Source organism: Salvelinus alpinus, chromosome 6, assembly GCF_045679555.1.
Source record: "Salvelinus alpinus chromosome 6, SLU_Salpinus.1, whole genome shotgun sequence".
Lineage (NCBI taxonomy): Eukaryota > Metazoa > Chordata > Actinopteri > Salmoniformes > Salmonidae > Salvelinus > Salvelinus alpinus.
This window is the reverse complement of record NC_092091.1, coordinates 6,297,380-6,320,177: the sequence shown is the minus strand read 5'-3', so window position 1 is coordinate 6,320,177 and position 22,798 is coordinate 6,297,380. Positions and strand designations below refer to the sequence as shown.

General features: G+C 50.2%; 1 protein-coding gene across 3 annotated transcripts; it reads right to left on the bottom strand.

The window, feature by feature from the left end:
- Positions 1-823: 823 nt before the first annotated feature.
- On the bottom strand, positions 824-17,933 carry LOC139577491 (tripartite motif-containing protein 16-like). Of its 3 annotated transcripts, XM_071404509.1 has the most exons (6): positions 16,915-17,933; positions 16,398-16,493; positions 3,464-3,697; positions 2,902-3,061; positions 2,717-2,776; positions 824-2,480 (listed from the first exon to the last, which is right to left on the bottom strand). In XM_071404509.1, the coding sequence occupies exons 1-6, from the start codon at positions 17,509-17,511 to the stop codon at positions 1,972-1,974; spliced, it is 1,656 nt and encodes a 551-aa protein (XP_071260610.1). In that variant the 5' UTR covers positions 17,512-17,933; the 3' UTR covers positions 824-1,971. The 3 variants fall into 3 exon arrangements, 1 of the variants encoding a protein (XP_071260610.1); XR_011675315.1 differs by lacking the exons at positions 824-2,480; positions 2,717-2,776; positions 2,902-3,061; positions 16,398-16,493; positions 16,915-17,933 and adding exons at positions 12,906-12,992; positions 13,908-14,420 and having other exon boundaries at positions 3,570-3,697; XR_011675314.1 differs by lacking the exons at positions 824-2,480; positions 2,717-2,776; positions 2,902-3,061; positions 16,398-16,493; positions 16,915-17,933 and adding an exon at positions 13,908-14,437 and having other exon boundaries at positions 3,560-3,697.
- Positions 17,934-22,798: the final 4,865 nt, after the last annotated feature.

Genomic DNA, 22,798 nt, shown 5'->3' with positions numbered 1-22,798 from the left:
AGGTCCATAGGGTTTTACTGCCCCCTGCTGGAGACTGGAGCACACTGCAGTCCCTTTCAGGTCCATAGGGTTTTACTGCCCACTGCTGGAGACTGGAGCACACTGTAGTCCCTGGCTTTCTTTGTGCAGCCGGATGATGAGGCCCTCATCAATACAGGTACTGTATGTAGAACCATAGTAAAGTCCAGGATGGACAATCATTACAGGTACTGTATGTAGAACCATAGTAAAGACCAGTATGGACTATCAATACAGATACTGTATGTAGAACCATAGTAAATTCCAGTATGGACTATCAATACAGGTACTGTATGTAGAACCATAGTAAAGACCAGTATGGACTATCAATACAGGTACTGTATGTAGAACCATAGTAAAGCCCAGTATGGACTATCAATACAAAGTGACCATTTAGAATGAGGCCCAGTTCAATGAGAGGAAGTCTTAACAGAACTGGGGGATGACAGACAGGAAGTGGGGGGGTTGGAGATCTAATATATTTTTGTGCCAAACACTAAAGCATGATATTGTAATAAGTCTACACCCTATTCCCTACGTAGAACACTACTTTAGACCTGGTCAGAAGCACCGTAGTGCACTACGTAGGGAATAGGGAACCATTTGGAACAGAGCCAGTAATTCCCCTGAACATCTTCCTCTTCCTCATCTGGTTTCTTGTACAGCCCTTCACTCCTCCCCTCTTCCTCCCCTCCTCCCTTTTCATTCTATTCTATCAGCCACACCACTAGCTCACCTCCACACAATACATTTACAAGTTAAAGACACACCTTGGAATAAATAACAAAGGAAAACTATTACTAGATGAAGTTTAGTGTTTTTTATTATTTCCCATCACCATAAATCATATTTAATCACTGAACAGTAGCAGACCTAACTTCATCTGTTCCTGACTCTGGATAGTGGATTAAAAAGACCATCAATCTCCAATGATATTAAAGTACTATTCTGAACATTACTGATATACTGAGTGGCAAGTCAAGATATCTGCTGGTTTTCTTGTTTGGTCAATAGCACCACCTGCTGGACAGGTTTAATGTTGCTGGACTGAGCAGTATGGGAGGATGAAAGATGACACATTTAGGGCCGGTTTCCTGGACATCTACATTGAACATACTTTTTAGTCCAGGACTAGGATTAATCTGTGTCTGGGAAACCAGTCCATATAGTTTAGTAGAAAGTAAGTGATACCAGCTTGTAGTGGGCTGACTAGTCCTGAATTGTCCTTTAGTTCCTGGACCATTTTCCATGCAGCTCCAGGTGACAGAGAACACATCAATTAGGACCAACAAGCTGATCAATGATACTGAGGAGAATTACATAGAGACAGAGAACCAACTGAGGAAACATATCAATGGTTCTGAATGACAACCAATATACATCAACACCAGACATCATGATTCATGGAAATGTACAAGATTAAAACATTGCATTTACAAAAATATGAATACCTTGAATTTTAATTCATAACATCTTCTGAAGATCAAATCAGTTAAATCATTGTAGATAAAACAGAGCAGAATGAATCATCACATCTGGGGACCATCACCACCAGCATGACTAGTATCTATGTGGACCCTACTACAGTTTAACCATCTCAGCTATAGACTACACCAGCATGACTAGTATCTATGTGGACCCTACTACAGTTTAAACAGCTCAGCTATAGACTACACCAGCATGACTAGTATCTATGTGGACCCTACTACAGTTTAACCAGCTCAGCTATAGACTACACCAGCATGACTAGTATCTATGTGGACCCTACTACAGTTTAACCAGCTCAGCTATAGACTACACCAGCATGACTAGTATCTATGTGGACCCTACTACAGTTTAACCAGCTCAGCTATAGACTACACCAGCATGACTAGTATCTATGTGGACCCTACTACAGTTTAACCAGCTCAGCTATAGACTACACCAGCATGACTAGTATCTATGTGGACCCTACTACAGTTTAACCAGCTCAGCAGTACCATAGAGACTAAACCCAGGATAGAGGGGCTGAGTGAATGTGGTCTGGACTCTGTGGAGGAGGGTCATTGTGTCAGAGACACTGAAGAAGGACAGAGTACCTGCCTTGTGATCCAGGTACACTCCTACTCTGGAGGACTGAGGGCCTGATACTTTAGTCTCAACATTATTGTGTCTGAAACAATAACCACCTCTACAGCACTGTAAACTCCAGGACTTGTTATTGAATACAAATCCACCATCTCTCTCTGTTCTGCTAATGTCTTTATATGAGACTGCTGTATAAACATAACTACTCCACTCCACCTCCCAGTAACAGCGTCCAGACAGACCCTCTCTACACAGAACCTGACAGTAGTTGGTGAATCTGTCTGGATGGTCAGGATATGGTTGGACTTGGTCTGTATAGGTCACCTTTCTGTTCCCTTCAGACAGAGAGAGGTATGTGTTTGCTGTGTTTGGGTCCAGTGTGAGCTGACAGGAATCTGGGAGAAGAGCAGAGCAGAGACCAATGAGGGGAGTCAGAACAATAAGTTAAGTCAGATACTGTATCTACCCTGTCTTTGATTAGAGCACAGCAGAGATCAAATCAGAGAAATATGAGCAGTCAGATAGATACCCAGTCTTTGATTAGATCTACTATTGCTATATATTTCTAGAGGGATTGTTAGGAGTGTCAGTAAAAAGAGACTGTTAGTTACTTCACAATAAAGAGACTCACATTGTAACAACTGTTCTCTGGTCTTGGGCTCTGGAGGCAGTACAACCTCCACTATATTCACTACAGACACACAAACACATTGACAGAGAGAGGGAATGTTATCATCAGACCATATTCCACATGTATATGACTAGTAGGGAACTTTCAATGGTCTAAAGTTGATGTTCTTATTGTTTTCAACACACCTGTAGTGGAGATCTTGGTCCATTCTCCTTTAAGGAAGTCTTCTAGTTTCTCTCTCAGTTCAGACACAGTCTTACTCACATCTCCAAAGTACTGAAGAGGACGGACAACGATGCTGGGTAAGTCTGAAGATACACTGATACTGGAGAGAGACTGATAACTCTAGAGAGAGAGAGACAGAGAGAGAGAGAGACAGAGAGAGAGAGAGACAGAGAGAGAGAGACAGAGAGAGAGAGAGACAGAGAGACAGAGAGAGAGAGACAGAGAGAGGGAGACAGAGAGAGAGACAGAGAGAGAGACAGAGAGAGAGACAGAGAGAGAGACAGAGAGAGAGACAGAGAGAGAGACAGAGAGAGAGACAGAGAGAGAGAGAGAGAGAGACAGAGAGAGAGACAGAGAGAGAGAGAGAGAGAGAGAGAGAGAGAGAGAGAGAGAGAGAGAGACAGAGAGAGGGACAGAGAGAGAGACAGGGACAGAGAGACAGACAGGACAACATAATGATGTAGATGAATAGTTTCACATGAAGTTAATTTCATATCACATGTAACAAGACAGTTTAGTTACCTGGAGGAAATGGATGTGATCCTCTGTGTGTGAGAGCTGCTCCAGCTCAGTGCTTCTCTTCCTCAGCTCAGCTATCTCCTGCTTCAGTTGCTCCAGGAGTCCTTCAGCTTGACTCACTTGAGCCTTCTCTTGGGCTCTGATCAGCTCCTTCACCTCAGAGCTCCTTCTCTCAATGGAGCGGATCAGCTCAGTAAAGATCTGATCACTGTCCTCCACTGCTGACTGTGCAGAGCGCTGGAGAGAGAGAGAGACAGAGAGACAGACAGAGCGACAGACAGAGACAGAGAGAGAGAGACAGAGAGAGAGACAGAGAGAGAGAGAGAGAGAGAGAGAGAGAGAGAGACAGAGAGAGAGAGACAGAGAGAGAGAAAAGACTGAGACAGGTACAGCACCACCGCCCTCAGCCAGTGATGTCCCGACCAGAAAAAAATTCACTAAGTTGCTCTGCAGGTCCACAAGCAGACCACCGGGGGAGTTGAGAATCTGTGTGACCAGCACCCTCCCTCTGTGTGACGACCAGCACCCTCCCTCTGTGTGACGACCAGCACCCTCCCTCTGTGTGACGACCAGCACCCTCCCTCTGTGTGACGACCAGCACCCTCCCTCTGTGTGACGACCAGCACCCTCCCTCTGTGTGACGACCAGCACCCTCCCTCTGTGTGAGGACCAGCACCCTCCCTCTGTATGATGACCAGCACCCTCCCTCTGTGTGATGACCAGCACCCTCCCTCTGTGTGAGGACCAGCACCCTCCCTCTGTGTGAGGACCAGCACCCTCCCTCTGTGTGAGGACCAGCACCCTCCCTCTGTGTGAGGACCAGCACCCTCCCTCTGTGTGACGACCAGCACCCTCCCTCTGTGTGACGCCCAGCACCCTCCCTCTGTACGATGACCAGCACCCTCCCTCTGTACGATGACCAGCACCCTCCCTCTGTGCGACGACCAGCACCCTCCCTCTGTGTGAGGACCAGCACCCTCCCTCTGTGCGATGACCAGCACCCTCCCTCTGTGCGATGACCAGCACCCTCCCTCTGTGTGATGACCAGCACCCTCCCTCTGTGTGAGGACCAGCACCCTCCCTCTGTGATGACCGGCACCCTCCCTCTGTGTGAGGACCGGCACCCTCCCTCTGTGTGAGGACCAGCACCCTCCCTCTGTGTGATGACCAGCACCCTCCCTCTGTGTGAGGACCAGCACCCTCCCTCTGTGTGATGACCAGCACCCTCCCTCTGTGTGAGGACCAGCACCCTCCCTCTGTGTGATGACCAGCACCCTCCCTCTGTATGATGACCAGCACCCTCCCTCTGTGTGATGACCAGCACCCTCCCTCTGTGTGAGGACCAGCACCCTCCCTCTGTATGATGACCAGCACCCTCCCTCTGTGTGATGACCAGCACCCTCCCTCTGTGTGATGACCAGCACCCTCCCTCTGTATGATGACCAGCACCCTCCCTCTGTGTGATGACCAGCACCCTCCCTCTGTGTGAGGACCAGCACCCTCCCTCTGTATGATGACCAGCACCCTCCCTCTGTGTGATGACCAGCACCCTCCCTCTGTGTGATGACCAGCACCCTCCCTCTGTGTGATGACCAGCACCCTCCCTCTGTATGATGACCAGCACCCTCCCTCTGTGTGATGACCAGCACCCTCCCTCTGTATGATGACCAGCACCCTCCCTCTGTATGATGACCAGCACCCTCCCTCTGTATGATGACCAGCACCCTCCCTCTGTGTGATGACCAGCACCCTCCCTCTGTGTGATGACCAGCACCCTCCCTCTGTGTGATGACCAGCACCCTCCCTCTGTGTGATGACCAGCACCCTCCCTCTGTGTGATGACCAGCACCCTCCCTCTGTGTGACGACCAGCACCCTCCCTCTGTGTGATGATCAGCACCCTCCCTCTGTATGATGACCAGCATCCTCCCTCTGTATGATGACCAGCACCCTCCCTCTGTGTGATGACCAGCACCCTCCCTCTGTGTGAGGACCAGCACCCTCCCTCTGTGTGATGACCAGCACCCTCCCTCTGTGTGATGACCAGCACCCTCCCTCTGTGCGATGACCAGCACCCTCCCTCTGTCTGACGACCAGCACCCTCCCTCTGTCTGACGACCAGCACCCTCCCTCTGTGCGATGACCAGCACCCTCCCTCTGTCTGACGACCAGCACCCTCCCTCTGTGCGATGACCAGCACCCTCCCTCTGTCTGACGACCAGCACCCTCCCTCTGTGCGATGACCAGCACCCTCCCTCTGTGTGACGACCAGCACCCTCCCTCTGTGTGATGACCAGCACCCTCCCTCTGTGTGACGACCAGCACCCTCCCTCTGTCTGACGACCAGCACCCTCCCTCTGTGTGACGACCAGCACCCTCCCTCTGTGTGATGACCAGCACCCTCCCTCTGTGTGATGACCAGCACCCTCCCTCTGTATGATGACCAGCACCCTCCCTCTGTGTGATGACCAGCACCCTCCCTCTGTGCGAGGACCAGCACCCTCCCTCTGTATGATGACCAGCACCCTCCCTCTGTGTGATGACCAGCACCCTCCCTCTGTGTGATGACCAGCACCCTCCCTCTGTATGATGACCAGCACCCTCCCTCTGTGTGATGACCAGCACCCTCCCTCTGTGCGAGGACCAGCACCCTCCCTCTGTATGATGACCAGCACCCTCCCTCTGTGTGATGACCAGCACCCTCCCTCTGTGTGATGACCAGCACCCTCCCTCTGTGTGATGACCAGCACCCTCCCTCTGTATGATGACCAGCACCCTCCCTCTGTGTGATGACCAGCACCCTCCCTCTGTATGATGACCAGCACCCTCCCTCTGTATGATGACCAGCACCCTCCCTCTGTATGATGACCAGCACCCTCCCTCTGTGTGATGACCAGCACCCTCCCTCTGTGTGATGACCAGCACCCTCCCTCTGTGTGATGACCAGCACCCTCCCTCTGTGTGATGACCAGCACCCTCCCTCTGTGTGATGACCAGCACCCTCCCTCTGTGTGACGACCAGCACCCTCCCTCTGTGTGATGATCAGCACCCTCCCTCTGTATGATGACCAGCATCCTCCCTCTGTATGATGACCAGCACCCTACCTCTGTGTGATGACCAGCACCCTCCCTCTGTGTGAGGACCAGCACCCTCCCTCTGTGTGATGACCAGCACCCTCCCTCTGTGTGATGACCAGCACCCTCCCGCTGTGCGATGACCAGCACCCTCCCTCTGTCTGACGACCAGCACCCTCCCTCTGTCTGACGACCAGCACCCTCCCTCTGTGCGATGACTAGCACCCTCCCTCTGTCTGACGACCAGCACCCTCCCTCTGTGCGATGACCAGCACCCTCCCTCTGTCTGACGACCAGCACCCTCCCTCTGTGCGATGACCAGCACCCTCCCTCTGTGTGACGACCAGCACCCTCCCTCTGTGTGATGACCAGCACCCTCCCTCTGTGTGACGACCAGCACCCTCCCTCTGTCTGACGACCAGCACCCTCCCTCTGTGTGACGACCAGCACCCTCCCTCTGTGTGATGACCAGCACCCTCCCTCTGTGTGATGACCAGCACCCTCCCTCTGTCTGACGACCAGCACCCTCCCTCTGTGCGATGACCAGCACCCTCCCTCTGTCTGACGACCGGCACCCTCCCTCTGTGTGACGACCAGCACCCTCCCTCTGTGTGACGACCAGCACCCTCCCTCTGTGTGACGACCAGCACCCTCCCTCTGTGTGACGACCAGCACCCTCCCTCTGTGTGACGACCAGCACCCTCCCTCTGTGTGACGACCAGCACCCTCCTTCTGTGTGACGACCAGCACCCTCCCTCTGTGTGACGACCAGCACCCTCCCTCTGTGTGACGACCAGCACCCTCCCTCTGTGTGACGAACAGCACCCTCCCTCTGTGTGACGACCAGCACCCTCCCTCTGTGTGACGACCAGCACCCTCCTTCTGTGTGACGACCAGCACCCTCCCTCTGTACGATGACCAGCACCCTCCCTCTGTACGATGACCAGCACCCTCCCTCTGTGCGACGACCAGCACCCTCCCTCTGTGTGAGGACCAGCACCCTCCCTCTGTGCGATGACCAGCACCCTCCCTCTGTGCGATGACCAGCACCCTCCCTCTGTGTGATGACCAGCACCCTCCCTCTGTGTGAGGACCAGCACCCTCCCTCTGTGATGACCGGCACCCTCCCTCTGTGTGAGGACCGGCACCCTCCCTCTGTGTGAGGACCAGCACCCTCCCTCTGTGTGATGACCAGCACCCTCCCTCTGTGTGAGGACCAGCACCCTCCCTCTGTGTGATGACCAGCACCCTCCCTCTGTGCGAGGACCAGCACCCTCCCTCTGTGTGATGACCAGCACCCTCCCTCTGTATGATGACCAGCACCCTCCCTCTGTGTGATGACCAGCACCCTCCCTCTGTGCGAGGACCAGCACCCTCCCTCTGTATGATGACCAGCACCCTCCCTCTGTGTGATGACCAGCACCCTCCCTCTGTGTGATGACCAGCACCCTCCCTCTGTATGATGACCAGCACCCTCCCTCTGTGTGATGACCATCACCCTCCCTCTGTGCGAGGACCAGCACCCTCCCTCTGTATGATGACCAGCACCCTCCCTCTGTGTGATGACCAGCACCCTCCCTCTGTGTGATGACCAGCACCCTCCCTCTGTGTGATGACCAGCACCCTCCCTCTGTATGATGACCAGCACCCTCCCTCTGTGTGATGACCAGCACCCTCCCTCTGTATGATGACCAGCACCCTCCCTCTGTATGATGACCAGCACCCTCCCTCTGTATGACGACCAGCACCCTCCCTCTGTGTGATGACCAGCACCCTCCCTCTGTGTGATGACCAGCACCCTCCCTCTGTGTGATGACCAGCACCCTCCCTCTGTGTGATGACCAGCACCCTCCCTCTGTGTGATGACCAGCACCCTCCCTCTGTGTGACGACCAGCACCCTCCCTCTGTGTGATGATCAGCACCCTCCCTCTGTATGATGACCAGCATCCTCCCTCTGTATGATGACCAGCACCCTCCCTCTGTGTGATGACCAGCACCCTCCCTCTGTGTGAGGACCAGCACCCTCCCTCTGTGTGATGACCAGCACCCTCCCTCTGTGTGATGACCAGCACCCTCCCTCTGTGCGATGACCAGCACCCTCCCTCTGTCTGACGACCAGCACCCTCCCTCTGTCTGACGACCAGCACCCTCCCTCTGTGCGATGACCAGCACCCTCCCTCTGTCTGACGACCAGCACCCTCCCTCTGTGCGATGACCAGCACCCTCCCTCTGTCTGACGACCAGCACCCTCCCTCTGTGCGATGACCAGCACCCTCCCTCTGTGTGACGACCAGCACCCTCCCTCTGTGTGATGACCAGCACCCTCCCTCTGTGTGACGACCAGCACCCTCCCTCTGTCTGACGACCAGCACCCTCCCTCTGTGTGACGACCAGCACCCTCCCTCTGTGTGATGACCAGCACCCTCCCTCTGTGTGATGACCAGCACCCTCCCTCTGTCTGACGACCAGCACCCTCCCTCTGTGCGATGACCAGCACCCTCCCTCTGTCTGACGACCGGCACCCTCCCTCTGTGTGACGACCAGCACCCTCCCTCTGTGTGACGACCAGCACCCTCCCTCTGTGTGACGACCAGCACCCTCCCTCTGTGTGACGACCAGCACCCTCCCTCTGTGTGACGACCAGCACCCTCCCTCTGTGTGACGACCAGCACCCTCCTTCTGTGTGACGACCAGCACCCTCCCTCTGTGTGACGACCAGCACCCTCCCTCTGTGTGACGACCAGCACCCTCCCTCTGTGTGACGAACAGCACCCTCCCTCTGTGTGACGACCAGCACCCTCCCTCTGTGTGACGACCAGCACCCTCCTTCTGTGTGACGACCAGCACCCTCCCTCTGTGTGACGACCAGCACCCTCCCTCTGTGTGACGACCAGCACCCTCCCTCTGTGTGACGACCAGCACCCTCCCTCTGTATGATGACCAGCACCCTCCCTCTGTGTGATGACCAGCACCCTCCCTCTGTATGATGACCAGCACCCTCCCTCTGTCTGATGACCAGCACCCTCCCTCTGTGTGATGACCAGCACCCTCCCTCTGTGTGAGGACCAGCACCCTCCCTCTGTGTGATGACCAGCACCCTCCCTCTGTATGATGACCAGCACCCTCCCTCTGTGTGATGACCAGCACCCTCCCTCTGTGTGATGACCAGCACCCTCCCTCTGTGTGACGACCGGCACCCTCCCTCTGTATGACACCTGGGAGAGGAGCCACCTCCTCTTCCTCCTCCATTGACACAGTACCCTCCTCCTCCTCTTCCTCATGCTGGTGTAGTCTATAGATACTAGTCTGATTCTGCCCCCCCCCCTCTTCCTCCTCCATTGGCACAGTACCCTCCTCCTCCTCCCCAGTCTGCCCCCCCCTCTTCCTCCTCCATTGACACAGTACCCTCCTCCTCCTCCCCAGTCTGCCCCCCTGCTCTTCCTCCTCCATTGGCACAGTACCGTCCTCCTCCTCCCCAGTCTGCCCCCCCCTCTTCCTCCTCCATTGACACAGTACCCTCCTCCTCCTCCCCAGTCTGCCCCCCCCCTCTTCCTCCTCCATTGGCACAGTACCGTCCTCCTCCTCCTCCCCAGTCTGCCCCCCCTCTTCCTCCTCCATTGGCACAGTACCCTCCTCCTCCTCCCCAGTCTGCCCCCCCCCCTCTTCCTCCTCCATTGGCACAGTACCGTCCTCCTCCTCCCCAGTCTGCCCCCCCTCTTCCTCCTCCATTGGCACAGTACCATCCTCCTCCTCCCCAGTCTGCCCCCCTGCTCTTCCTCCTCCATTGACACAGTACCGTCCTCCTCCTCCCCAGTCTGCCCCCCCCCCTCTTCCTCCTCCATTGGCACAGTACCGTCCTCCTCCTCCCCAGTCTGCCCCCCCCCCCTCTTCCTCCTCCATTGGCACAGTACCCTCCTCCTCCTCCCCAGTCTGTCCCCCCCTCTTCCTCCTCCATTGGCACAGTACCGTCCTCCTCCTCCCCAGTCTGCCCCCCCCCTCTTCCTCCTCCATTGGCACAGTACCGTCCTCCTCCTCCCCAGTCTGCCCCCCCCTCTTCCTCCTCCATTGACACAGTACCCTCCTCCTCCTCCCCAGTCTGCCCCCTGCTCTTCCTCCTCCATTGGCACAGTACCGTCCTCCTCCTCCCCAGTCTGCCCCCCCCCCTTCCTCCTCCATTGACACAGTACCCTCCTCCTCCTCCCCAGTCTGCCCCCCCCCTCTTCCTCCTCCATTGGCACAGTACCGTCCTCCTCCTCCCCAGTCTGCCCCCCCCCCTCTTCCTCCTCCATTGGCACAGTACCGTCCTCCTCCTCCCCAGTCTGCCCCCCCCCTCTTCCTCCTCCATTGGCACAGTACCGTCCTCCTCCTCCCCAGTCTGCCCCCCTCTTCCTCCTCCATTGGCACAGTACCCTCCTCCTCCTCCCCAGTCTGCCCCCCTGCTCTTCCTCCTCCATTGACACAGTACCGTCCTCCTCCTCCCCAGTCTGCCCCCCCCTCTTCCTCCTCCATTGGCACAGTACCGTCCTCCTCCTCCCCAGTCTGCCCCCCCCCTCTTCCTCCTCCATTGGCACAGTACCGTCCTCCTCCTCACCAGTCTGCCACCCTGCTCTTCCTCCTCCATTTGCAGTGTACCGTCCTCCTCCTGTGCAGTGTATAGAATTGCATGAAATATGCTTTAAACCTGCTAAATGTTCTCTCGCCAACAAGAGGGGTGTGAAGAGTTTGTGAACCACTGATCTAGCGTTGCAAAATGTTGGTAATTAGGGATTTTTACCCAAAATTATCTTGTTAATTAACTTTTCATTTACAAAAGCAGCCTCCCCCGGGTCCTAGTGCCCGCCCGGTAACACGGTTAAGATGCGATGGAACGGTTGACGGGAAAACAACAAATCACAGAGAAAATATATTGACTGATATATTGAATTGTTTAGGGTAGCTTTAGCTTTGGCTTTAATACATTCTGAAAATACTTGAAAACCAAAATAAAAAAGAATAGTAGCCCTCCTCAGGAACCACAAAACCCTCACAGACCAACTTCTTCTTCTATGATATAATGGCGGTCCACAAACCAACGTTAAAGGTGCATGGCGCCACCTACTGTGCTGGAGTGTGTCAGTCTGCCCCCCTGCTCTTCCTCCTCCATTGGCACAATACCCTCCTCCTCCTCCCCAGTCTTCCCCAGGTAGTCTAGTGGTTAGAGTGTAGAGGTGGTAGGTAGCCTAGTGGTTAGAGTGTAGAGGTGGTAGGTAGCCTAGTGGTTAGAGTGTAGAGGAGGCAGGTAGTCTAGTGGTTAGAGTGTAGAGGTGGTAGGTAGCCTTGTGGTTAGAGTGTAGAGGTGGTAGGTAGCCTAGTGGTTAGGGTGTAGAGGAGGCAGGTAGACTAGTGGTTAGAGGGTAGTAGTGGCAGGTAGCCTAGTGGTTAGAGTGTAGAGGTGGCAGGTAGTCTAGTGGTTAGAGTTTAGAGGTGGCAGGTAGCCTAGTGGTTAGAGTGTAGAGGAGGCAGGTAGACTAGTGGTTAGAGTGTAGAGGTGGCAGGTAGTCTAGTGGTTAGAGTGTAGAGGTGGCAGGTAGTCTAGTGGTTAGAGTGTAGAGGTGGCAGGTAGCCTAGTGGTTAGAGTGTAGAGGTGGCAGGTAGCCTAGTGGTTAGAGTGTAGAGGAGGCAGGTAGACTAGTGGTTAGAGTGTAGAGGTGGCAGGTAGTCTAGTGGTTAGAGTGTAGAGGTGGCAGGTAGTCTAGTGGTTAGAGTGTAGAGGTGGCAAGTAGTCTAGTGGTTAGAGTGTAGAGGTGGCAGGTAGTCTAGTGGTTAGAGTGTAGAGGTGGCAGGTAGTCTAGTGGTTAGAGTGTAGAGGTGGCAGGTAGTCTAGTGGTTAGAGTGTAGATGAGGCAGGTAGACTAGTGGTTAGAGTGTAGAGGTGGCAGGTAGTCTAGTGGTTAGAGTGTAGATGAGGCAGGTAGACTAGTGGTTAGAGTGTAGAGGAGGCAGGTAGTTCTAGTCCAGTCTCTCCTCCTCTCCTCTCTCTAACAGAAAACATGATGCTAATGTTATCCATGGACATTTAAAAATATATTTTCACACTACTTATAATGCCAAACCATTAACATTGGAATCTACAAATAAATATTCTCATAATTGTGCATTAATTTAATATGATCATATTTTCCAAATAGCCCGTCCACTGCATGTTTACATGTGACCGTTTTTTAACCTAGTTACCATGACAGCAGCTGGCTAACCGAGCTAGATAACTTAGTCGACATAGCTAATGTTAGCTAGCATAACCTATTTAAAACCATATAACGCAGAGCATCTATCTATATAATAAGTTGTGACATAACATCATTAGCTAGTATCTCAAACGAGTGTAACTTACCCGGCTTGAAAAGACGTTTGTGGTGATGTTATGGATTCACTTGACACTTGCTTCTGGCCGAGTTTCCCACAGCAGTTTCCTCTAAAACTATCGCAAGTAGTTAGAAGAAGAAGAAGAGTGAATGAAGCTGATATAGCGAGCAGCCCCCTCTGCTGGACAAAACAAGCACTACAAGATTGATACGTCAAACGGTAGACTCTGCTGCCCGGTCTTTCTTGCCACATAAAATATTATTTCACTTTGCAGTCTGTTTTTAACGCACAGTTAAAAACGGGGACATTTCCGGGGACAGCTCCAGCCGGGGACAGGTCACTAAAAACGGGGACGTCTGGTCACCCTTTTTTTATTTTTATTTTTATTTAACCAGGTAAGTTGACTGAGAACACGTTCTCATTTGCAGCAACGACCTGGGGAATAGTTACAGGGGAGAGGAGGGGGATGAATGAGCCAATTGTAAACTGGGGATTATTAGGTGACCGTGATGGTTGAGGGCCAGATTGGGAATTTAGCCAGGACACCGGGGTTAACACCCCTACTCTTACGTTAAGTGCCATGGGATCTTTAATGACCTCAGAGAGTCAGGACACCCGTTTAACGTCACATCCGAAAGACGGCACCCTACACAGAGCAGTGTCCCCAATCACTGCCCTGGGGCATTGGGATCTTTGTTTAGACCAGAGGAAAGAGTGCCTCCTACTGGCCCTCCAACACCACTTCCAGCAGGATCTGGTCTCCCATCCAGGGACTGACCAGGACCAACCCTGCTTAGCTTCAGAAGCAAGCCAGCAGTGGTATGCAGGGTGGTATGCTGCTGGCATACCACCCTAATCTAGGTATCATCGCCACATAACTTATGTTGAATTTAAAAGACACCGTTACCGTTAGCTAGCTAACAACGTCTGTTACACTGTAACTTACCGGCAGCCTCACATAAAAACGTATTGGTTTGATTATGACAAAAGTCTATAGTAGTGAAAAGTCTCTCTCTCTATTGTAACTTACCACAAATTGCCATCATAGCCTATCTACATGAATGTGTCCTGTCAGAGTCTTTTCCTCTCCGTTAACCGTTAGCTAGCAGTCTCGAGCCACAGCTGACGTTGACCACAATGAGCTACAAGTAGGACTGACGTCACTAGCGGTGCAGCAGCCTCTGCAGCAGCAGCCTCCCCCGGGTCCTAGTGCCCGCCCGGTAACACGGTTAAGATGCGATGGAACGGTTGACGGGAAAACAACAAATCACAGAGAAAATATATTGACTGATATATTGAATTGTTTAGGGAAGCTTTAGCTTTGGCTTTAATAAATTCTGAAAATACTTGAAAACCAAAATAAAAAATAATAGTAGCCCTCCTCAGGAACCACAAAACCCTCACAGACCAACTTCTTCTTCTATGATATAATGGCGGTCCACAAACCAACGTTAAATGTGCATGGCGCCACCTACTGTGCTGGAGTGTGTCCAATCACGGTTTACACCACTGTAAATCCTCCTACCTAACTCAGAACTTCTGAGAAAATAAAAAAGAGCCCTAGTAACTTCTAATAGACCCTCCCCCATCCCCCAAATCCCTTCCAAACCCCCCCAACCCTGTCCAACCTCAATGACCCTACACTTCAATCTTTCCCTCTCTTCAACATCCTTACAACAATATAACAACACATGCTCCACCGTTTCATTGACCAAACCCTCCAGACAAAAACCATTCACATGCTGCCAACCAGATGTAAGGACCAGTTCAATGTACAATGTCCTAAACACAATCGAGTAAACACCACCTCTTCCTTCCTAATCTGACCTTTGATCCTTGGTCCACCGACCTTTCGAGGACATATAAATGCCGTCCCTTGTGCTCAGAGTCCCATCTCTTCTGCCACACATCTATCAAAATGTCTCTGATCTTACATTTGGCCTCACCTCTACCCAGTGGAACATTAATATCAATTATATCTTGTTTTAAAGCTCTTTTAGATACCTGGTCTACAATTTAATTCCCTTCCACACCTGAATGTGCTGGGACCCAGCAGAATCTCACTACTACACCCATTCTCTCAATTCTCCATAATAACATAGATACCTACAACTGTCCAACCAAAACCACTGTCTTGTCTACTAGTATATTCCCAACAGTCATCTAGAACAGTAGCAGTGGGATGCTCAACCTCACAGCCTTTCAACCCAATAAGCTAATGACAATTTATTACGCCGTATATCCAAAGGCATCTCACCTGCCTCCACTAGTAAGACACATACAGATGTTGATTTAAATGCACCAATACATATCCTTAAAGCTATATACTGGATTCTGTCCAGCTTCTGAAGACAAGTCTTTGCTGCTGTTCCATAAACTATACACCTGTAATCAATTGTTGTCCTGATCAGAGCTCTATAAATATCCATCAACGATTGTCTGTCAGCACCCCATTCATAACCAGAGACCCACACAACCAACTACCACGAAAGTGATGGAATGAGAGAAAGAGAGACATCGTTACAACACTGTACATAGACATAATATAACGTTTCTTCTTCTTTGGAGTTTAACGGCGGTTGGCATCCAATATGTTGCATTACCGCCCCCAACTGGACTATAATATGAATCTATTTTACTTTGTGATACAAAATGGGAAAAGGGGAAATTATAATAATACTAAGTAACACCCTTCCAACTAACCCTACACTCGTTAAAAACCCACTACCCCATTCCACTGCTTTGACCCTATCTGCTCCTGCACAATGCCAACTAACCCTACACTCATTAAAAACCCACTACCCCATTCCACTACTTTGCCCATATCTGATCCTGCACCATGCCAACGACCTGGGAGGACGGGACACCACCACTCAACACACCCTGTAACTCTTCTGAAGTCAAATCTCATATGACCAAATACTTCTCTGGTTCTGAACTCTTCACCACACCTTCTACCTCACTTAACTCTCCCTCATTCATTTCCATTTCACCTCCAGAACTCAGTCTGGAGCACGACTCACTCTGTTTGCACTTGAATTATAACATTTGAAATGTCTCTATTCTTTTGAAATTAAATATTGTGTAATGTTTACTGTTCGTTCATGATTGTTTATTATCTACTTCACTTCTTTGGCATAGTAAAGATATGTTTTCCAAGCCAATAAAGATCTTTGAATTGAATAGAGAGAGAGAGAGCTCCATGTTAATGTATAGGGGACATGAGTCAGTCATGGTTACTCATGGTTATGTGATGAGGTAGCCCCGCCTGCTACTTCTAAATCAGTGTCGGTCCAATTGGGAATGTCCTCTTGGTGTAACGGTCAAGATGTTGGTTTCTCCCACGGTAGACCTGGGTTCATATCCCGTCGGTTACATTAAACAGTCTATTCTCTGAACGGGGTCCAGACAGCCTGTTCCCAACAGTGGGGTCAGTGGGATTGGATAGGGACCTCTCTCCCTCTCTCTGATTGGAGGAGATAAGTGAAATGGTGTGTCTCCTCTGGTCAACAATACTCACCTTGAAAGACTCCACAGCCTGTTGGAGCTCCTTCAGCTCCTTATCTCTCTCCTGGAATCTCTGCTGGACCTTCTGCTGACTCATCCCCAGCTGCCTCTGTGGAGAATCACTCTTCAATGAGCTATCAAGCTTTATTAGTCCAGTAGATCAATAGTATAGTAATGTGACATAGGACCGATAGAGAGGAAGGTCTACAATCCTGAGGAAGTCCCTTTACAATATGATATTATGTTGCTATGTGAATGATTATAGTTTTATGGTAGGCCTACATGTATCAAGGGGTTGAGACTGAACTTTGGACTCATAAAAGGCCATTCAGAATGATAATAGTGTTTGACTTTAGAAAATGGTGATACATTTGGAGAATCTGGGTTAACATATCTATATACTCAAGGTTTGTGTTCATATTTGTGGATCCATTTCATTTGAATTCTCTAATATTCAAACAGATTTAGTTCCTACAGTATCTTTAATAATTGTTTATCAGACAGTCACCAACAAGTTGTTCTGGTCTTACCTGTTTCTCAGTCCTCTCTGCTGCAGCTGACACTGTATCATGGCCTTTATGTTCATCCATTGTACACAGATAACAGATACACTGCTGATCGGTACGACAGTAAACCTCCAGCAGTTTGTCATGATGAGAGCAGATCTTCTCCTGTAGTTGTGCGGTGGCTTTGACCAGCTTGTGCTTCTTCAAAGCAGGAAATTCATAGTGAGGTTGGAGGTGAGTCTCACAGAAAGAGGCCAGACACACCAGACAAGACATGAGGGCTTTCTGCTTTCTGGTCCCAGTGCAGAAATCACACGCCACATCTCCAGGTCCAGCATAGCACAGAGCAGGAGGGGGAGCAGCCTGGAGTCCTGTCTTCCTCAGTTTCTCCACCAGCTCAGCCAACATGTTATTTTTCCTCAGATTAGGCCTTGGAGTGAAGGTCTCTCTGCACTGAGGACAGCTATAGACCCCTTTCAGAACATCCTGATCCCAGCAGCCCTCAATACAGATTCTACAGTAATTGTGTCCACAAGGGATCGTGACCGGTTCCTTCAGTAGATCCAGACAGACAGAACAACAGAACTGGTCCTGGTCCAGAAGATCTCCCTGTTGAGCCATTTTGACGGTTGTTCACTCTCACACAGACAGACGACACAGAGACTCAGATCAGTTTCGTTTCCTCAGAAGAGAGTTTGTGGGAGGGGGAGGGACTTCCTGGTTCTGCCAGAGGGGTGGGGTTAGAAGGAGGGAGGGGTTAGAGGAATGGAGGAAGAGAGAGAGGAACTGCATGCAACAGCAAGAGGGAGACAAATAGTTTTGTTCCAAGGTTAGAGCCCTTAACATGGAACAAATGACATAATGAATCTTAAAATGTGAGTTGTTAGAATATCTGAAGGGTAACAGTTTCTATGAAGTATGTCTGTATCATTATTTTAATGACCTTTATAATGCCTTATAATACACCTATGTGTTGTAATTAATCAATAAGTCCTGAGGAGGTGTGGTATATGGTTAATATACAGTACCACGGATAAGGACTGAGGAGGTGTGGTATATGGTTAATATACAGCACCACAGATAAGGACTGAGGAGGTGTGGTATATGGTTAATATACAGCACCACGGATAAGGACTGAGGAGGTGTGGTATATGGTTAATATACAGCACCACGGATAAGGACTGAGGAGGTGTGGTATATGGTTAATATACAGCACCACGGATAAGGACTGAGGAGGTGTGGTATATGGTTAATATACAGCACCACGGATAAGGCCTGAGGAGGTGTGGTATATGGTTAATATACAGTACCACGGATAAGGACTGAGGAGGTGTGGTATATGGTTAATATACAGTACCATGGATAAGGACTGAGGAGGTGTGGTATATGGTTAATATACAGTACCACTGATAAGGCCTGAGGAGGTGTGGTATATGGTTAATATACAGTACCACGGATAAGGACTGAGGAGGTGTGGTATATGGTTAATATACAGCACCACGGATAAGGCCTGAGGAGGTGTGGTATATGGTTAATATACAGTACCACGGATAAGGACTGAGGAGGTGTGGTATATGGTTAATATACAGTACCACGGATAAGGACTGAGGAGGTGTGGTATATGGTTAATATACAGCACCACGGATAAGGACTGAGGAGGTGTGGTATATGGTTAATATACAGCACCACGGATAAGGACTGAGGAGGTGTGGTATATGGTTAATATACAGCACCACGGATAAGGACTGAGGAGGTGTGGTATATGGTTAATATACAGCACCACGGATAAGGACTGAGGAGGTGTGGTATATGGTTAATATACAGCACCACGAATAAGGACTGAGGAGGTGTGGTATATGGTTAATATACAGCACCACGGATAAGGACTGAGGAGGTGTGGTATATGGTTAATATACAGTACCACGGATAAGGACTGAGGAGGTGTGGTATATGGTTAATATACAGTACCACGGATAAGGACTGAGGAGGTGTGGTATATGGTTAATATACAGCACCACGGATAAGGACTGAGGAGGTGTGGTATATGGTTAATATACAGCACCACGGATAAGGACTGAGGAGGTGTGGTATATGGTTAATATACAGCACCACGGATAAGGACTGTTCTTAGACAAGACACAACGCGGATTGAGAATTATCTACCACTTTCAAAAATACAATCAAATCAAATGTTATTGGTAGCAGATGTTATTGTGGGTGTAGTGAAATGCTTGTGTTCCTGGCTCCAACAGTGCAGTAATATCTAACATTGCTTGTGTTCCTGGCTCCAACAGTGCAGTAATATCTAACATTGCTTGTGTTCCTGGCTCCAACAGTGCAGTAATATCTAACATTGCTTGTGTTCCTGGCTCCAACAGTGCAGTAATATCTAACATTGCTTGTGTTCCTGGCTCCAACAGTGCAGTAATATCTAACTAAATGCTTGTGTTCCTGGCTCCAACAGTGTAGTAATATCTAACAATGCTTGTGTTCCTGGCTCCAACAGTGTAGTAATATCTAACAATGCTTGTGTTCCTGGCTCCAACAGTGCAGTAATATCTAACATTGCTTGTGTTCCTGGCTCCAACAGTGCAGTAATATCTAACATTGCTTGTGTTCCTGGCTCCAACAGTGCAGTAATATCTAACATTGCTTGTGTTCCTGGCTCCAACAGTGCAGTAATATCTAACAATGCTTGTGTTCCTGGCTCCAACAGTGCAGTAATATCTAACATTGCTTGTGTTCCTGGCTCCAACAGTGCAGTAATATCTAACAATGCTTGTGTGCCTGGCTCCAACAGGGCAGTATTATCGAGCTCACAGAGGGCAAATCTAAAAAGTAAAAGTAAATATTAGGACAAACATTGATATATATATATATACTGTGTACTGTGATGTGATGCAGAGACAATTTGGAGTACATCTGTAGTATATCTGAAGAATAGTATATGTACAGTAGTAGTTAAATAGGACAGGCCTTGACTAGAATACAGTATATACATATGAAGTGGACAGTAGTAGTTAAATAGGATAGGCCTTGACTAGAATACAGTATATACATATGAAGTGGACAGTAGTAGTTAAATAGTATAGGCCTTGACTAGAATACAGTATATACATATGAAGTGGACAGTAGTAGTTAAATAGGACAGGCCTTGACTAGAATACAGTATATACATATGAAGTGGACAGTAGTAGTTAAATAGGACAGGCCTTGACTAGAATACAGTATATACATATGAAGTGGACAGTAGTAGTTAAATAGGACAGGCCTTGACTAGAATACAGTATATACATATGAAGTGGACAGTAGTAAGTAAATAGGATTGGCCTTGACTAGAATACAGTATATACATATGAAGTGGGTAAAACAGTACACATTATTAAAGTGACCAGTGATTCCACGACTATGTACACAGGGCAGCAACCTCTAAGGTGCAAGGTAGAGTAACCGGGTGGAGCCGTCTAGTGACAGTGACTAAAGTTCAGGACAGGGTAGAGTAACCGGGTGGTAGCCCGTCTAGTGACAGTGACTAAAGTTCAGGGCAGGGTAGAGTAACCGGGTGGTAGCTGTCTAGTGACAGTGACTAAAGTTCAGGGCAGGGTAGAGTAACCGGGTGGTAGCCTTCTAGTGACAGTGACTAAAGTTCAGGACAGGGTAGAGTAACCGGGTGGTAGCCGTCTAGTGACAGTGACTAAAGTTCAGGACAGGGTAGAGTAACCGGGTGGTAGCCTTCTAGTGACAGTGACTAAAGTTCAGGACAGGGTAGAGTAACCAGGTGGAGCCGTCTAGTGACAGTGACTAAAGTTCCGGACAGGGTAGAGTAACCGGGTGGAGCCGTCTAGTGACAGTGACTAAAGTTCAGGACAGGGTAGAGTAACCGGGTGGTAGCCGTCTAGTGACAGTGACTAAAGTTCAGGGCAGGGTAGAGTAACCGGGTGGTAGCCGTCTAGTGACAGTGACTAAAGTTCAGGACAGGGTAGAGTAACCGGGTGGTAGCCGTCTAGTGACAGTGACTAAAGTTCAGGACAGGGTAGAGTAACCGGGTGGTAGCCGTCTAGTGACAGTGACTAAAGTTCAGGGCAGGGTAGAGTAACCGGGTGGTAGCCGTCTAGTGACAGTGACTAAAGTTCAGGACAGGGTAGAGTAACCGGGTGGTAGCCGTCTAGTGACAGTGACTAAAGTTCAGGACAGGGTAGAGTAACCGGGTGGTAGCCATCTAGTAACAGTGACTAAAGTTCAGGACAGGGTAGAGTAACCGGGTGGTAGCCGTCTAGTGACAGTGACCAAAGTTCAGGGCAGGGTAGAGTAACCGGGTGGTTGCCGTCTAGTGACAGTGACTAAAGTTCAGGGCAGGGTAGAGTAACCGGGTGGTAGCTGTCTAGTGACAGTGACTAAAGTTCAGGGCAGGGTAGAGTAACCGGGTGGTAGCCTTCTAGTGACAGTGACTAAAGTTCAGGACAGGGTAGAGTAACCGGGTGGTAGCCGTCTAGTGACAGTGACTAAAGTTCAGGACAGGGTAGAGTAACCGGGTGGTAGCCTTCTAGTGACAGTGACTAAAGTTCAGGACAGGGTAGAGTAACCGGGTGGAGCCGTCTAGTGACAGTGACTAAAGTTCAGGACAGGGTAGAGTAACCGGGTGGTAGCCGTCTAGTGACAGTGACTAAAGTTCAGGACAGGGTAGAGTAACCGGGTGGTAGCCGTCTAGTGACAGTGACTAAAGTTCAGGACAGGGTAGAGTAACCGGGTGGTAGCCGTCTAGTGACAGTGACTAAAGTTCAGGACAGGGTAGAGTAACCGGGTGGTAGCCGTCTAGTGACAGTGACTAAAGTTCAGGACAGGGTAGAGTAACCGGGTGGAGCCGTCTAGTGACAGTGACTAAAGTTCAGGACAGGGTAGAGTAACCGGGTGGAGCCGTCTAGTGACAGTGACTAAAGTTCAGGACAGGGTAGAGTAACCGGGTGGAGCCGTCTAGTGACAGTGACTAAAGTTCAGGACAGGGTAGAGTAACCGGGTGGTAGCCGTCTAGTGACAGTGACTAAAGTTCAGGACAGGGTAGAGTAACCGGGTGGTAGCCGTCTAGTAACAGTGACTAAAGTTCAGGACAGGGTAGTGTAACCGGGTGGTAGTCGTCTAGTGACAGTGACTAAAGTTCAGGACAGGGTAGAGTAACCGGGTGGTAGCCGTCTAGTGACAGTGACTAAAGTTCAGGACAGGGTAGAGTAACCGGGTGGTAGCCGTCTAGTGACAGTGACTAAAGTTCAGGACAGGGTAGAGTAACCGGGTGGTAGCCGTCTAGTGACAGTGACTAAAGTTCAGGACAGGGTAGTGTAACCGGGTGGTAGTCGTCTAGTGACAGTGACTAAAGTTCAGGACAGGGTAGAGTAACCGGGTGGTAGCCGTCTAGTGACAGTGACTAAAGTTCAGGACAGGGTAGAGTAACCGGGTGGTAGCCGTCTAGTGACAGTGACTAAAGTCCAGGACAGGGTACTGGGCGGGGCTAGCTAGCAGTCTGATGGCCTGGAGATAGTAGCTGTTTTTTAGTCTCTCGGTCACAGCTTTGATGCACTGACCTCGCCTTCTGGATGGTAGCAGGGTGAACAGGCCGTGGCTCGGGTGGCTGAGGTCCTTGATGATCTTCTGGATGGTGCAGGGTGAAGAGGTGGCTGAGGTCCTTGATCATCTTCTGGATGGTAGCAGGGTGAAGAGGTGGCTGAGGTCCTTGATGATCTTCTAGATGGTAGCAGGGTGAACAGGCCGTGACTCGGGTGTCTGAGGTCCTTGATCATCTTCTTGGCCTTCCTGTGACACCGGGTGTTGTAGATACCTGGAGGGCAGGCATTGTTCCACTTCTTTGCATAGTGAACACTGCATTTCAATAACACATTTCTACTTTCTCAATCAGCCT

Bases quoted from the DNA above. Each gene is read 5' to 3' on its own strand.
- LOC139577491 (XM_071404509.1), bottom strand. From the start codon at position 17,511: ATGGCTCAACAGGGAGATCTTCTGGACCAGGACCAGTTCTGTTGTTCT. The intron at 16,494-16,914 runs GTAAGACCAGAA...GATTCTCCACAG, and splicing joins CAGAGAGGACTGAGAAACAG to AGGCAGCTGGGGATGAGTCA. The intron at 3,698-16,397 runs GTGAGTATTGTT...CTCTCTCTCCAG, and splicing joins AGGCTGTGGAGTCTTTCAAG to CGCTCTGCACAGTCAGCAGT.